General features: G+C 35.3%; 2 protein-coding genes across 3 annotated transcripts; both read right to left on the bottom strand.

Moving 5' to 3' along the window:
• Positions 1-266: 266 nt before the first annotated feature.
• On the bottom strand, positions 267-8,119 carry LOC125864888 (uncharacterized). The gene is made up of 13 exons (XM_049544981.1): positions 7,710-8,119; positions 7,202-7,314; positions 7,021-7,077; positions 6,350-6,445; positions 6,150-6,220; positions 5,359-5,401; positions 5,184-5,264; positions 4,938-4,997; positions 3,781-3,831; positions 2,363-2,460; positions 2,213-2,261; positions 1,823-1,867; positions 267-1,049 (listed from the first exon to the last, which is right to left on the bottom strand). The coding sequence occupies exons 1-13, from the start codon at positions 8,068-8,070 to the stop codon at positions 609-611; spliced, it is 1,566 nt and encodes a 521-aa protein (XP_049400938.1). The 5' UTR covers positions 8,071-8,119; the 3' UTR covers positions 267-608.
• Positions 8,120-8,782: 663 nt separating this feature from the next.
• Positions 8,783-14,758, bottom strand: LOC125865786 (probable ubiquitin-conjugating enzyme E2 26). 2 transcript variants are annotated; one of them, XM_049546036.1, is made up of 8 exons: positions 14,599-14,758; positions 13,649-13,751; positions 11,681-11,773; positions 10,551-11,570; positions 10,403-10,466; positions 9,929-10,068; positions 9,532-9,843; positions 8,783-9,363 (listed from the first exon to the last, which is right to left on the bottom strand). In XM_049546036.1, exons 1-8 carry the CDS (start codon positions 14,643-14,645, stop codon positions 9,055-9,057), a joined length of 2,088 nt encoding a protein of 695 aa, XP_049401993.1. In that variant the 5' UTR covers positions 14,646-14,758; the 3' UTR covers positions 8,783-9,054. The 2 variants fall into 2 exon arrangements, with proteins under 2 accessions (XP_049401993.1, XP_049401994.1); XM_049546037.1 differs by lacking the exon at positions 11,681-11,773 and having other exon boundaries at positions 14,599-14,725.
• Between the last annotated feature and the right edge of the window lie 1,837 nt (positions 14,759-16,595).

Consider the following 16,595-nt stretch of genomic DNA (forward strand, 5'->3'; position numbering starts at 1 on the left):
ATAGGGTAACAAGTACTAATTTGTCTTTAATCAGAGATCTCGTGTTCATCCAAACAACAAAATTGCCTTCATTAAAAAAATAAATTACCCCAATATGAAACTTTTCAAGGCAAATCTGGATTTAGAACCCACTGCGAGTACTAGACACCAAGCGGAAACCAACAAAAACATCTACATTATGTCAAATTGTGCTTTCGAAAATGGTATTAACTGGCCAAGCAGAAGGATCAAATGGAATATTTGGATTATGTCTCTTATCTTCACACAAAAGAATAGTCTTACAACAGTTTTTTCCTTTCGAATTACAGCAGCAGTTGCACTCTTGTCAAAAATGGCATTTTACAACACTGAAGATGAAATTCCAATGCAATTTCACCTTATACGGAAGCTGACACGTCGACATTGTAGCTACCACTAGCTAAAGAACTTCCCATATAAATACTGTCAATTCAGTCTACTAGAGAAACAGGTATCTCGGAAACTCAATGGAGTTGCAGTGTATAAATGCAGCATCTCCATTGATAAGTCAGTATAATAGGTTAAATATCAGGTAGAGGCATCCAAGTAGGGTGAATTCTTACCACTATATATATTGATGTTGTTCTTTATCACCATCTGTTATGTTTCCAATGCTTCTTCGAACTCTTCTCTTTCCTCGATGAATTCTCTTCATCTCTGACACTACTGCTATGCCCGTTTTCCTTCACCTTCTTAGCAGGCTGTTTATCCTTTGACGACTTCCTCTTCTTTCCTGAGGATTGAGCATCACCGTCCTCTGCAATCCCATTTCCTCGGGGGAGTGCTTCTTCGTCATCATTTAATTGCCAGTTACAGTAGATCTCCTGCTGGTCACCATACTGCAGCAGTCCCTCCCCAGCGCCTGGGAGCAAGTTATTAAAAGTCACTTCCCCATTAGATCCTCCTTTCCTTTCCACTAGTACTTCATCTGGTCTAATTATTGTGCCAAGAATACTCCTGTTGGAACCAAGGGCAAATATGGCTTTTGCATTTGTCAATGTCGTGAAAGCCATTGAAAAAGCAGATCTGACCTGCACCGACACAAACAAGAATCTCAGAATGTAGCTCCAGAGGGAGCAAGAAGCAAAAGGAACAATTGCATGTACACAAATTACAACCAAAATAATGGAGAGCTTGAGTATTTCTGATTGGGCCGAGTAGGTATAAAACTACTCTATGATCTCCAATTTTCATAAACAAGAACTGAGCAAATATCAGAAAGGATCACATCTCTTTTCCTTCTTGTTTTGTTATGCTTTACTTGAGCCGAGGGTCCATTGAAACAAACTCTCTACCCTCATAAGGTAGGGTAAGGCTGCGTACACACCACTCTCCCAAGACTCCACTATGGGATTTCACTGGGTATGTTGTTATTGAGAAATCCCCAGGGGGTATGTGGCGCACAGTTAGAAACTAGTAGGTAATGGGTCTGCCCCTGCACCAACCTTCTCCACTAAAATATCAGGCTTTTGTCAGCAGCAACATTCGAACTTCGAACCTGTGACGTGCATCTAACCCAAACATCACGAGCTGCGCTCCTACAACTAGACCAAAGCCCGAGGGGATACAGGCACATACATCAAACTTACATGATAACACATGCTCCTGTTAAATACCCAATGTGCATGACAAGGGAAACATGCAAAATTCACAATCACTGAAACTCACAAATATTGCTTGACAAACAAGCTTCTTATATCGCCAAAAAAAAAGAAGCAGCAGCAAATCTTATTGATGTGGTGCAATGCCTCTAGTAAGATCTTGATAAAAAGATGAGCAGAATCTGAAATCATGTAGAATTCACCTGAAAATAATTGAAGGAGCTCTTGCCTATGTCATTTTCTGGTGTCTGCCATCACAAGAAAGAAACCTAGTTTAGAAATTTGTTAATAATGTTAAGAACCTTCAAAAGAAAAAGGTACTCGGTTACTAGATTCCAAATATAAGGTTAACACAACAAATAAGTACACAAAAAAGTAAGGGACATAATCCTTCTATTCATTGGTCCACTAGAAAATAAGACGAACCGAAATAACTGACACCATAGTCAAGCTTAAAAAGCATAAAACTAAATAGAATATCTATATAACTAATACAAATATAAATAGGAAAAGATAGAATGGACGAACAGAGTTCTCTGTGATATTCAAAAAAACCCTAGGGAAATGTGAATAGCAAAGATATAAGAGGTAACCTGTGGATCCTCAATGGAGATAAGAGATTGCTTTCCTTTAATTGAGAACCTGAAAACAAAAAGAAGGAAACAAAATAAATTACCTAACAGATATAAAACTTCTTTAAAGTAAAACACTTACATAATTTAAAATATATCAAAATTTCATACCCTTTCCTACTCTTCAGGAAGAAGGTACCTTCTCCATTACAAGATACACCAACATCTGATGTATTTAGTTTGCGTCCATAAATATCAAAGAAATTAACCTATATCACAACATATGAGCAAATATGAGCAACTTGCCCTGAAAAAAACAAACCTGTAGGGTAATTTTGCAATAGAAATCCCCAATGAGATGAAATTACATAAAAGAAGGGAAAGAAGAAGGAAAAAGCAAACAGAGATAACAGGCCAGGAGGAACAGAAAAAGGTAGTCACTCAGCTTTAGAGTTATAATCAAAGATTAAAAAGGAAAGAAGTGAGCACAGGACACAAGCAAAACGAAATGCACAACCTGCTGTGCATTCCACAAAAGCTAAAACTTCCTCTTTCTCTTGATTGCTTCTGAAAAGCGGAAACTTCCTTTAGAAACCTTGAAGTGCAAGAACTGAATATCTTAGACTGATAACAGTTAGAGTTGTACAGTCTTTCTCCTATAAATATAAGTGTTATGGCTTCGGTTTAATCGACGACTTATAGTTTCCGACTCTGTAGCTGCCTTCCTCGCTTCGTCTTCGGCATTCAGAGTTGTGAACTAACCTCTTCCTTTTACAGCCAGACAACTGGCGGATAAGCTGGGCATCTAAAGAACATAAGATCCGAGTTGCCGCCAGGCATAAAAGTCATATTGTCACTTATGCCTATTGTCTTTGATCTTTTTTCGAAGGCCTGAAGGAATCTGCTTGAACAACCTCTTAAGTACTTATTTCTTAGTTCTCCCAGAAAAATTAAGATTTAAGGATGAGTTAAAAGTAAATTTTTTGTCCCTCGCACTTGCCTGAATTAGTTGGTACTTGGTAGTAGGGTCAAAATAATCTTCTCCCCAAAGACTAATTGCAGCAACAATTGGAAGAGATCAAAAGAAATTAACAGCAAGCAAAGAGACACTTCTAATAAAGCATAAAACAGATTAAGGTTTTTTTTTTCTTTTTCTTTTTTTGTGTGTGTGTGAGTGAGTGTGAGTGAGATGAGAATCATGGTCAATAAGGCAGTTGTTACAGTCGTGAGTTATCACATTGGAACTTTGAAAGAGGAGATTTATGTATCAGCAAGGAACATATAAAGCTAACATATTTCAACATGGTTTAGAAGTTCAGCATATTCCTACTTCTCATACAGGTGCAATGGTTTTCTATTAAGTTAGTCACTAGAAAACTTTGCCTTAGGCTTTCATCTTCTCCAAGAAAGACCTATACGGATTTTTCTCTTTTGCCCCTCTAAGAAACTAAAGTTTGATTTTTTTTACCCCATTCTCCCACCTGCAGCTTGACCATTCTCTTCAAAGCAAGAACATTGTTCGGTCATTGTAGGTAGAGCATTGATTTCTTTGAAAACTTTCAAGAGATACAAGTTCGAAGGAGACATACCAAAAGAATTCCCAAATTCTCCTCCGCAGAAGCTTGGCCATTTCGATGATTCTGCAAAACGAATGACATAGCATAGACCAAATAATCAAAACAAGGTAAAACACAAAAGGTGCATTGGTAGCAACTAGTTTTACATGACAATTAGCACATCATAACAATAACCCCACGGGTTAAGTTGATTTTGAAGTATCAAAGAGTGTTGCTCAAAAGACTCGACCTTTCCTCCTTTTTACAGTAGTTAATACAGAAGTGATGAACAGTAGAAATTTGGTCAAACCAAAAACAGAAGCCTAGACAATATGGTGGGCAATATGGAAAGAGAGGAACTCTAGGTGTTTTGAGAGCATAGAAAATAGTGTGCAGAGTGAAACTCAACTGCATTTTGCTATTATGTTTTTGGTGTAATTAGTTATACTCAAATGATACTGTCTCTATAATTGATGTTTTAGACTCAATTTAGCCAAAGAGCAGTAAGAATTTGGGGCTTTTGTATATAAGGTTTCAGTACAACCCATGTACTGTTTTGTGATATAATACAACCTTACCAAGTTCAAAAAAAAAAAAAACAGAAGCCTAGACAATCTTTTCCAGATGGATGAAGTATTAAAGACAAAGGAAATAGCAATTAGAACAGAGTACCTCAAATCTCCATTCCCTCCCCATCTCAACTTATGTTCTCTATCAGATATAATTAAGTTTTTCAAACCTTAATCGACAAACTGACAAAAGAGGCCAATGCTATTTGATCATATTAAAGATAACATGCTTGAGCTGTCTCATCTCAAAAACTTGTTTTAATCCATACTCCTTCAATCCCAGATAGAACTTCCACCTTTCTTTTATGTGAAAAAAGAGCAGCAGTAATATCATGCAATGTGTATTTGGCAAGTGAAAGGCTAGCACCAGTGAAACATAAAGTGTAACAGAAACAAGAGGGTCCTTTTCTAAGTGAGACATAAAGTGCAACAGTAACAAGAGGGTCCTTTTCTAAGTGAGAATAATTAGGACTGCCATAAAACTAATATTTCACTTAGTTACACTACTATTTCACTCGATTAACTAATTGTGAGACATTAAGTCTTATTTTTAAACACAAATACATGACCAGTTATAATTTACCAGTCACACTATTAGAACATATGATTGAGTTGACTCACCTGCAACATTGCTATGAGCATTACAAGCAATGCATAGGATCCAATCCCACCAGTATAAACCTGCAACATAAGAAGACAATAAGTCAAAGCAGAAAAGATTGAAACCTTAAACCAGCAAGCACCATTAACATATTTCTACACATGTCTTTGCTGAGACTTAGCAACTTGGATTATTCTGTTTTTAACACATGTCTCTGCAGACAGTTAGCAACTTGGATATATCAGAAGACATTAGGAATGCTTTACCTCATTTAACTCTCTCTGTTGCAAGAACACTTTCAAAATCAAGCATAATGGTCGCAGAGGAGGCCAGCTAGACATAGAATCCTATAAAAGTTTGCAAAAACAATAACATCAGACACAGTTAATTTCTACATCACTGGATTTTCACTGTTCAGCGAGTGGAAACGTCAGCACAAACCTTAATAAATTCAGCAGCTTTGGGTCCATTTTCCACATCAAAGCTGTGGACACAGAACAGAAAATTAGAGGTATAAAGTTAACTAGATACAGAACACAAATGCTCTTCAGTCGATATCAGACTTAGTCATTTGGGTTCAAAAGGATGGCAGTCTTGTTTGCATAGTAAGTACTTGGCTGAACTTCAGAGGAAGCTGATATAAAACAATAAGGTATATCAAGGCGATTTCAAGTTACCAAGAGTGAAATGAGTCATCATAGGTTTTTTCTCTAACTTCCAGGAAGTGCAGAAGGAGAGAAATTGGTCAACCCCTCATTTCATTTTGTTGGCTTGTTAAGACAAGGACTAAATTCTAAACTAATATGGACAAATTAACAATCAAATGCACCAGGTGAGAAACTCAAACCAAAAAAAAGGGAACACAAGAAAAGGATTAGGTCAAAACACAAAAAATGAAGTACATCATAAAATCAGCGGAATTATTTGAATTGGATAATGAACTGAAACCAGAAACCAAGTATGGAGAAGCTGAAAGAAAAACATAAACTCTCCTTATGCACAGTTGCACACTATCCACTGATCAACAAGTAGGGGCAAGACAATTCGCAGCAAGAGACTAAATGGAATAAGTTCTAGCAAATGCAATACATAGCCTTTTTAGCTATGATTTAGGGATAAAGACTAGACAAATAAACATCAGCAATATGGAACTATCTTCTACAAACTCATAATATTGCCAGAATCCCATAGGCATAATAAAACCTTATATTGGCCGCTAAGAAGAATCGAACCTTATGTCAAATGAAATGCCACTTTTCTTCTCCACAAATTTTATTATTGGCACACGAGCCTTTGAAATCACCTGATTCAGAGAAGTACATGAAAATTCCAGATTATAAGTTCTCTTTGCAGAAATCTATCATGGGTGTTAGGGGGGAGAAAACAAAAGAAAATGTTCCTCATAGAGAGATCACAGGGCCACGTGATGCACCTGTATCTTCTTCGCAACTCCTTTCTGTGAGAGAGCTCTGGAAAGAGCTTGTAACCCAATTTGAGGACTTCTAATTTCTGACCCTAAAATCACCAGCTGTATTTCAAAGAGTAGCTCATTACTTTTATTGTAACTTGAATCATTTTTGCTTCTACACCACAATCAACCAACAAATAATATATGCCTGTGAAAAGATCAGCATTGCAGACAAAGAAAGTCTACAATCTTAAACACATTTACAACATAGTAACCACCACAATAAAGTATCACGCTCCAGAAGTATTTTGTCAATAAGAAACTGTGTTTTCTTTTTTTGAAAAACGCATGCTCTTTTGTTGGGTACGACAACATTTGCAGGTCCAACATCATAGAACAAGTGATCAAGTACAGGATGTCCAGGTTAGCATGATGCTTTTTGTAGCATGTTACGGAGGATCTGTAAACCTAAGTACCTAACTACATCAGTATTGAGGGGTAGGCATTGTTGTTTGTTGATAAATAAGGTATTGAATGACAGTGTTATTATTATTATTAATTATTAAAGCAAGGATTCAATTTAGCTCAACTTTTGAGCAGAAGTTGCAGCACTTTAATGAGAAACTTTAAGGAAAATATATTGTTACCGAGAAAGAAAATCCAAAATTAACTTGAAAAAAAAAGAGTAATCTTACATCAACATCACTAGTGGGAAGATAAAGCCCTGTCTTGAATGATCCGAAAACCTCTGGCTGGAAAAAAAAATTAAAAAGAACTTTAACACAGTGAAGCCATTAGCTTTGTACATCACAAGCATAATGTGCTATATAAGGATGGAATGGAATGGAAATGGGAATGGCAAGTGTGAGCACAGACCTTGCAGTTGGGCCAGATATATTTAATAACATTAAAAACACATTCTATTGCTTCATTACGAGATGCTTGCTCCTCCAGTGTAGGTGATAAAAACTCACAAAAATCTATTATCTCTGCAAATATCACACACAGCAAGTTTAAGCAAATTCAGCTGCAAAGCTGTTAGGTAAAAAATATGAACTTTCTATATAAGTAAGTAAATTTAAATATGCACACACAATAACACATGCATATGTCTGTGTTTATACTGTCAATGCATACATACATAATCCAGAAGCTGATTCAAAATTTAAAGTTTGTGAGTTCCTACATCGATTTCAAGTTAATATACAATAATAACTAGGTTCACTATAAAATATTTACTGAATAGTTTAGTAGAAATATAAAAATTTTAGCAAAAGCTGATGGATCCGCCTGAGCAAGTTTAGAGCAAATTTAGCTTCTAAGAAGAAGAATATCATACATCATCACCAGAAGAACAACGAAAACCAACACAACGTAGCTTTACCTTGGTGAAGCTGGAGCATGGGACTCTTAAACCGACAATTAGCACGAAACCAATTGCCTTCAAGTCCTCTCTCTACTTCCTTATCCGGCAAAGGAGTAGCAGATGGTACCGGCGTCGAAACAGAGCTGGTATTCAGGTCGGCGGCGTCTCCATCGAGGTCGAGTGAAAAGTAATCAGGCGCGGCAGTTTCCGGTGAGGGACACTGGATAGTTGATAGTGAAATCTGGTTCCGGAATACAACGTAGGGTTCATGTTCGTCGGAGGACGACAACGACGGAGGTAAGTCGTCGTCGGCAGTGGTGGTGGTTCCGGCGGCGGAGAGTGGGCGGAGAGTTTCGTACAAAATGCCATCAACTTCCATTGGTACTGAAATCCGCACAATGTGTCTCACAACATTACGGTCGTGGAATTAACTTGGACTGATTTAGGGCTTTACTATTGTTTTCTTTTCTATTTTTCCTTTTATTAATTCGAATTTACGTTGGATAAAGGATAATAAAAATATTATCGAAGCAAATTTAGGCAAGTTGGGAATTATCTTGAATTGCTTTGTGATAAAACTAACTCATAAAAATATAATTTGTCCAATTTTTTCAATGACTAGAAAACCTAAACCTAGTTTAGCACTTTGTTTTTAGGCGAGTTAGTAAAAATTGATAGGATGAACTATAACACATTGTTTTAGCGAGTTATTAAAAAAAATTGACGTGATGAACTATAACTTCTAGCGAGTTAGTAACAGAATTGACGTGATGAACTATAACACATTGTTTTAGTGAGTTAGTCACATAATTGACGAGATAAACTATAACACATTGTTTTAGCGAGTTAGTAACGAAACTAACGGGATGAACTATAACACATTGTCTTAGTTCATCTCAATAACACTCGACCTTGATTAATAATCAGTCTATTTAATAACTCAGTTAATTTTAACTCGTTTAGGAGTTTGACACCTCTAGCATTGGGCGGAAGGGAGCTTTCCCCCTTAAATAAGTCTAACGTAGTGCAAATTTGAATTAATCGAGTTAGTTAATTTCACATACTAGATCATTATGCAAAGAGAAAGAGAGAAGAATAATAAAGCCTATATAAATTGTAGTAGATGTATCTATACATATGATAAACCAGATGAACAAGTCATTCATAATTCTCTAATGAGCTCTACTTTTGCTCTTTATGAACTCATAAAAACAGTTGAGGAAACTCTGAACAAAAGCTAGAAAGAGCACTAATAATACGAAGCTAATAATGTACTAGTATATTTTACCCAATTAAAGTTGAACTAGTTGGGCAAAAATTAGTCTCAATTCACCTATTGTCAAAATCCAATGTCAGCATGGTCTCAACTGAAGAAATAATTCGCAGTGTTTGCAGGAACAACAGGTGCTACTCCAGTCCCTCTCTGTGTCAAGTGAAGAAATTTGTCGCAATCCTTTACTCCAATCTCCTTAAATGTATCTATAACTGTCTTGATGAATCCGGCCAAAGAAGCCTTGAAAGTTGGTGAGCAGCTTTTGTCGCCCTCATCAACATCCTGAACACCACCCCGGACAAGGCTACCTACTTGAGCACCATCTGTGTATGCTTTACATGCCACAAGAATATCTTGAGCACTTCGAAAGAAATGCCCTAATACAAAATCTTCAAAATACTGCAGCAAGAAGCGCATTTGGAATTAGTAGTTGATTTAGAACCACGAGTGTGAATGAAGTCAAGAAATAGTCATGAAGCATAACAATAGAACCTATTTTGGTAATAAATGGTTAAGAACCATTGAAGATGATCACAGCAGGCAAAGAATAAAAGAAAATATGGATACCTTTGGTGGACGCCTCATGGAGAAGACCATCGTTTTCAGATTTAAAATGTAAGTGTTCTCATTGTACTGCAGTGAGCTTGCATCCCCTCTGGTTGTCCCGCCTGTGTTTGCATAACCAGGCTCATTGAAATAGGGTTTTGCATTTAAAATTAGCCCCTGTATGGACACCAAGACTTGTAACATAGTAGATGCACGAGGGATCCATTTCTCCTTCCCTTGGCCAGTCCAAGTGTTAAGTAAACTCAGGCAGACTTTTCCACAGTTATACAAATTAGGATTGATTCGAAGGCCAAAGGAATGGTAGTGCACAAGCTGGAAACAATAGGTAGGGAGGTGTTAGGCTAAAGGTCGAAAGGTTAAAGCAGTACAGGCCTCAGAGACAAAGCGAGATACATACCGGGGGGACACTGGGATAGTTGCTTGGAAAGAAAACATCAAAGAAGTAAAGGCCATCATGATATGGAGTTCCATCAGCACCCATGATAACTGCTCTTAACAGATCCATTCTTGATTCGTACACCCTGACAAATATTGTATCTGCTCAATAAAAGACAACAAGATGAGTGCATGATTAAGAAAGTTGCAAAAAACATGTGTTATAACTAATGGAAGGCTGCACCCAAGGGTGTGGCCAAGTGGTCAATGAAGCGGGATGACAACCATGAGGTCTCAGGTTCAAATCCCCGCGGAGACAAAAAAACACTAGGTGATTTCTTCCCATCTATCCTAGCCTTGGTATATAGAAATGAAAGGCTGAGATATTCAGACTTCCCTGACTAAACAGAATTTCTAGGCCTTTGTATGTTTAAATTTCAAAGGCTCGATGAAAAAAGAAAATCACAACACATCATGTGAAACTTTGCTTGTATACCAGGCAGATCGTTCTCCAGTATCTTCCATTCCTCCTGTATTTTCTTGGCCCAATTCTTAGAAGGCTGCAGTAGAATAGATATATCATAAGATAATGAAGCCAAAACTGGTTGAAGTTATTTGAAATTTTTTACTTGGGATAAACTAACCAGGTTCCCTGAAGAAGCCTGTCGAGAATAGAAATGGTCCGAATGATCCTCAACAGTATCAAATTTTTTGAAAACTTGGAATTTCTTCAGAATTTCAGCTAAATTTCTATGTTGCTCTCCATTACAAGCCGATCCTGAAGGAATTGAAGGACATCCTGCAGTTGTTGCCCTTTTATGCAAACTCAGGGGGGAATAGTTTGTCATAGCAGCTGATGCATGAGCAATTCCTGCTGAAATTGGAGTGGTTTGATTAAGAAATAAATTCTTCATATCAGACACTGGAGATCCCACGGGATTTGGAAAATAAGGCCCAATAGGAGTAGATTGGTTGCCCGAACCATAAGAGGTTGTAGCACCGGATGAACCTAATTTCTTTCCATAATGAGATAATGACTCTTCATACAATTTATATGGGTTATTCCAATCAAAAGAGGCTGTAGCACTGGATGAATGGATTTTCTTTCTAATAGTGGAAAACTTTTTTTCTGCCCCAGATGAGAGGATCTTTGAATTACTTGCTCCCTTAGAACTCTTCTCATTCGAATTTCCAATGACTAATTGTCCCTCCTTGCCTAAAGAAGGTCCTGGGGATGACCAAGACGACCCAAACTGTGTAGGCTGACCAACGAGAGTAGAGCTGCTAAATGAAGTGGACTGGTCCCTTACTGCCCCAGAGACATCTCTTCCTGAAGTACTTGTAGTGGTTGACACCATTTGTTCTTTCATGGGACCAGGCATCCATGGGATTGGAGCCTCAACTCCAGGGGGGATATCCATGTTATCAAAATGTGCTTGTAAAACAGCATAGTCGGAATACACTAAATCATCATAATACATGTCCATGTTCTCATCAGCACCGAATAGTACATCAGAACCAAACTCGTCTATAATAATTGGACTATTAGATACTGAAAGGCAATTCTTCTTCTTTTTTGATGACGAAAGGCATTTCGTATTTGAAGACTGAACCCCATCTACTGGTCCACTATTACCCGAGCTACCATTACCAACCAAAATATCCTGCAAGAGATGTGATTGACAAAATTAGACCTCCAAAAAGGGACAGCATAGAAGACGAACAAGAAAAGAACCAGTATTTTGACAAGAGGGCATTGACAATCTCTGATTACCTTCCCCTTGCCACTAAATTTTACATTTCCACAAGAGTGCTTAACATCACTAAAGTCTTCTTCGTCAACATCTATTATTTCATGGAAAATAACCTACAAAGAATACATCAGCACTACTAGTGTCAAGGCCAACAATAATGTTACAAGGAAAGAGAATCAAGTCAAAACAACAATGCTTGTCTTGTCAATAAAACCAAACTTCCAACAGAATCTCCTGCAAATTTGGACTAAAAGGCATACATACACACAATCAATAAACAGAAAAGATGTCAAAAGAGGTTAGCTAATCTGAAGGACTCTAGTCCTTCCTCAATTTTCTATTTTCCTGAAGAGGCACTCTCATACATATCAAAAGATTTCTACTGTAGGAAAAATAAACTTCTATTCAGTTGAAAGGAAGAAAATATATCCAGATATATCTAGCTTTTGCTCACATAAAGGAGAGCGAAATCCAGCTGAATGTATTATGTTGCATATGTGTTAAGAGGATTATGGTAATGCCAAACTAATCTGTAGACAAGTTCAAATTAACTTTTACAAAGAAAATATTTGAAAAATAGTACAAGAGCATGTTGAGGACAGGGTAAGTAAATGCCTGAACATATTTTTTGGACCAACTCACACTACCTTCAACTAATTTACCGGTACCTACTACCTCCTACTAGAATGAAGTACCAAGGAACGTTTTTTTAATAACTATACTGTCCGGGCCAATTTGCACACACCTCAACCAATTCCGCAAGATACATGTCACCCCTCACCAGCATCAAGTATCGAGTAACTCTGTCCACCAGCCTTTTTAGTTGGTCCAAACTAACCCCTGTAAATAATTTAGAACTCTTCTTGGATTTTGTTAGCTCTATAGCTTAGAAAGAGGCTACAAATCCTTTTTTTGTGAGCTTAACTGATCTATCCTTGTAAAGCTTGCATCTTCTTGATGCCTTGAAATGAATCTACTTACTTCATCAAAAAAAGAAAAAAAAACCTAGTGATTTTGTCTCAATTGGGATTTGAACCTAAGACATCATAATTCTCAACCCACTTTATTGACCACTAGGCCACACCCTTGGGTGCCAAAGTACCAAGTAACTATGTAAAAGATTTATATAAATAGGAAGAAATCACTTTGTGTTTCTTCAGATTTTGAAAAATAGATTTCCCCTGGTTCAGTTTTTCTTCATTGACATTTACTCTTCACCCTTGGATGCAAATACCTAAGCACTTTACTCTCATTGTTTTGATAAAATAATAATTTATTGATGTGAGGAAAAACTCCCATATACAAGTGGTACATAAAAAAGTAAGGAGCCCATAAGTCCTTGGATATCTCCCATATTGGTTACAGAATTCTTTTGCTCCAACATTGGTTACTTGTTTTGGTTCCAATAGTATTAAGTTCTGAATAATCCGAATTTCATACGAGGAATACAATCTGTTACACCTTCAAATATCCTACTATTCCTTTCTACCTGGAAATCCAATGGTATATATAACGGATAGTACTCCATACTCAGACGTGTTCACTATGGCGCAAACTAGTCTTGAACATTGCTGAGAATAAGTGAGAAAATTAAACATCAATAGGACCATACAAAAGTTGGACTGACATAGAAGTTTCTTCCAGAAAATCTTTGATTTCTTGGGAGGGACAGTGGGAGATAAAATGACATGGAGCTGACGTTAACACACTTCATTTGGCTACTCTAATAAAAAGAAACATAAACTCTCTGCAAAGCCAAAAGTTCTGAAAATGCAAATTCACAGTCATGTGCAATTACCACCAAATAAGCCAAGAAAAAATAGTAAACTGTACATTGGGGGTAAAATGTGTATCAGCAAGATGATTCAAAGAGGTCATTAACATATATTATAGCTGAAAGTGCGCAAGCTAAAGGTAATCAATCAATTCAGAAACAAAAGAAAAATGCAAAAAGATAGAATCCTGGTACAAAGTACATAATTTTATACCTCCTTTTTCTTAGGAGTTTTTGATTTCGAACTCCAATTGGTAGGTCGCGAAATTTCCAGTACCTCAACATCAATGGCACTTCCACCTGGAAACACTCTTTTCCTGTGCATCAATAGTACCATCACGAATCACAGAGAAAATGCTTAAATAAAGACAAAAACAAGAAAATGATCAACTGGTCTGTTTTTAACTTGTAACAATATATCAACAATATCACAGACACATAAACACTTAAAAGATAACAAGAAAATCATCAATTATGTACTTTGAATTCAATAACATCAAAATCATTGACCCCCAAAACATGTACAACAACAACAACAACATACCCAGTTTATATCGATATACACAAACCTTACCTCTACCTCATGGAGATAGAGAAACAACCCTCGGCTTCCCCAAATACTTGGACATTCTTTTTCAATACCATCAAAAAACAAAACTACCCCAATTATACTTAAAAGAGTTATTTTTCCTTTTCACAACAAAACAATACAATCATCAACCTTAGGAACACCATAATAACATATCAAAAGTGCATAAACCCACACACCCTCGTTATAAATCTCTTTTTTCCCCCTAAAAACAGAGAAAATCATCAACTGGGTCATCTTTCTTTTTACAACCATGGTGTCCAGGCCAACTTCTCTCCCCCACTATCAACTCGACTAATTCTACGGATACCCAATACACCCCATCATCAAAAAAGGTCATCTTTTTACACTTCCATTTGAAAATCAATACAATCAAAAATCAAAAATCAAAAAAAGATACTTCCACTATCAACTCGACTAATTCTACAGATACCCAACACATCCCATCATCAAAAGAGTTATCTTTTCACACTTTCATTTGAAAATCAATACAATCAAAAATAAAAAAAAAATAAAAAAATCTGAACAAATAAAGACAAGAAAAGAAAATGATCAACTGGGTTTGTGCTATTTACTTGGAATTCTCAGAAACGTATGTTGCTACTTGTTTATGAGTCTCCATGGATCGATTTTGCAGAGAATTGAAAGAGGCGATTTAGGTCTGGCTTGTTAAATTCCACAGATTTTCATCGATGAAATTGAAAAAATATATACAGAAAAATCTATTGCTATGTTCCGTCTCTTCAGTGGATTCTATATTTAAAAAATTACTCTCACAAAGAAACCAAAAATAATATATTGTGAAACTTTTTGGTTCCAATAAGTTAAGACTTGAGCTTTATGACTCATTCTTCCCGCCTGGCTAAGTTGATAGGGCGGAATTTTGAGTCGAGGATTTATTCGAAATAATTTTTTATTGTTATTAAGTAGGAATAAAGTTAGCGTATGCGTTATTTTTGGATTTTGGTAGATGTTATTTGTAAAAATACATTGATATGTTATAATGTTATTTTTTGTTGGGTTTTATTTTTTATGATCGTGACGTCTGGATTAAGTTTCCATCCACTTCGACTTATTTAATGTAATATCTACTTTCTTCGATCAGCAATATGTAACATGTAATTATGTTCACCAAAACTATGATGATAGAAAGAATCGCCTAATTTTCATGTTTTTAAATTTTAGGATAGGATTTTGAGTCGAGGATTTACTCGAAACAGTTTTTCTATTTCATAAAGTAGGAATAAGGTTAGTGTATGTTTTTTTTATTATTATTCAGATTATATTTGTGGAATTGTATTTGTATGTTAGTTTTGTTGTGTGCTTTTTTGTATTGTGGTGTTCGGACTAAGTTTTCACACTTCGACTAATTCAGCGTAATATCTACCTTCTCCCATCAGTAATAAATATCAAATAACTCTGTCTATTAAGACTAGAGCAGATTGAAAAAAAAAAACTACCTAAGATTTTATGTGATGGAATTCATTTAAATTTAAAAAAATTATCAAACATATTTGGTTGTTGATAAATATGTAAACTTTATTTTGGGGTGAAAGTTATTTTTAAAAAAATTATTTCGACTCTTAATATTATATTACAATTTAACTAATGGTTAAATAATATTTTTATCAATTTTTAAATATTAAATAAAGCAATTCTGTAAACTATTTTCTGACTCATTGACCAAACATAGGAAAACATTTTTTTGCTACTTCTTTCTTTTTCCTTTTTGGCAAGATTTTTTTTTAAAAAAATGGCTTTCGGCATATTAAATAGTACACTTTTAATATAATATTATCTCAATCAGATTACTTATTATAAATATTTTCTAATCTTAGAAAAGTATTTTCTGACTCATTAATGAAAAGTTGAAAAAGGGTCTTCCTTTTTCTAATATCATTTTTGAAAAAAATGGATTTTGTCATATTAAAATACAGTTTTAATGTAATAATATCTTAATTAGATTACATTTAATATATTTAATAAAAATCTCCAAAAAGTATTTTCAGGTCATTATTTGAATTATGTAACTTTTATTTTGACAATATATCATTTTTTGAAAAAATGGCTTTTAGTATATTAAATACACTTTATATATAACAATATCTCAAAATAGTCGATATTTGAATGTGAAACTTTGAGGTTGATGATCTCAATAATCATTCATTAATTCATCTCTTTCTAGACTCTTAATCACTTAATAATAAAGAAATAAATAAAATATAGTATTTCATAATGTGATAATAAATATACTAACTCTCTTCAAGTAATTGATGTAATTAATAACTCTATTGAAGTTAAATTAATTGAATTAGATATTAATACCAAATATTCCTAAGGATACATTCTATTAAAGGAAACTTTATATTGATATTACAATTTAAGTAGATATAACATATTATTGCTTTATATTTCAAGTTACCTTGTATTAAAATATTCATACACTATTATACAAAATTAAACCAAAGAATATGGGAGAAGTGAGCTAATAAGGTGCTAAAAACTTCTATTTTCTAAATATATATATAAGAAAAAACACTAATACTATTTTCCTAACAAGCATTTGTTACTA

Source organism: Solanum stenotomum, chromosome 5, assembly GCF_019186545.1.
Source record: "Solanum stenotomum isolate F172 chromosome 5, ASM1918654v1, whole genome shotgun sequence".
NCBI lineage: Eukaryota > Viridiplantae > Streptophyta > Magnoliopsida > Solanales > Solanaceae > Solanum > Solanum stenotomum.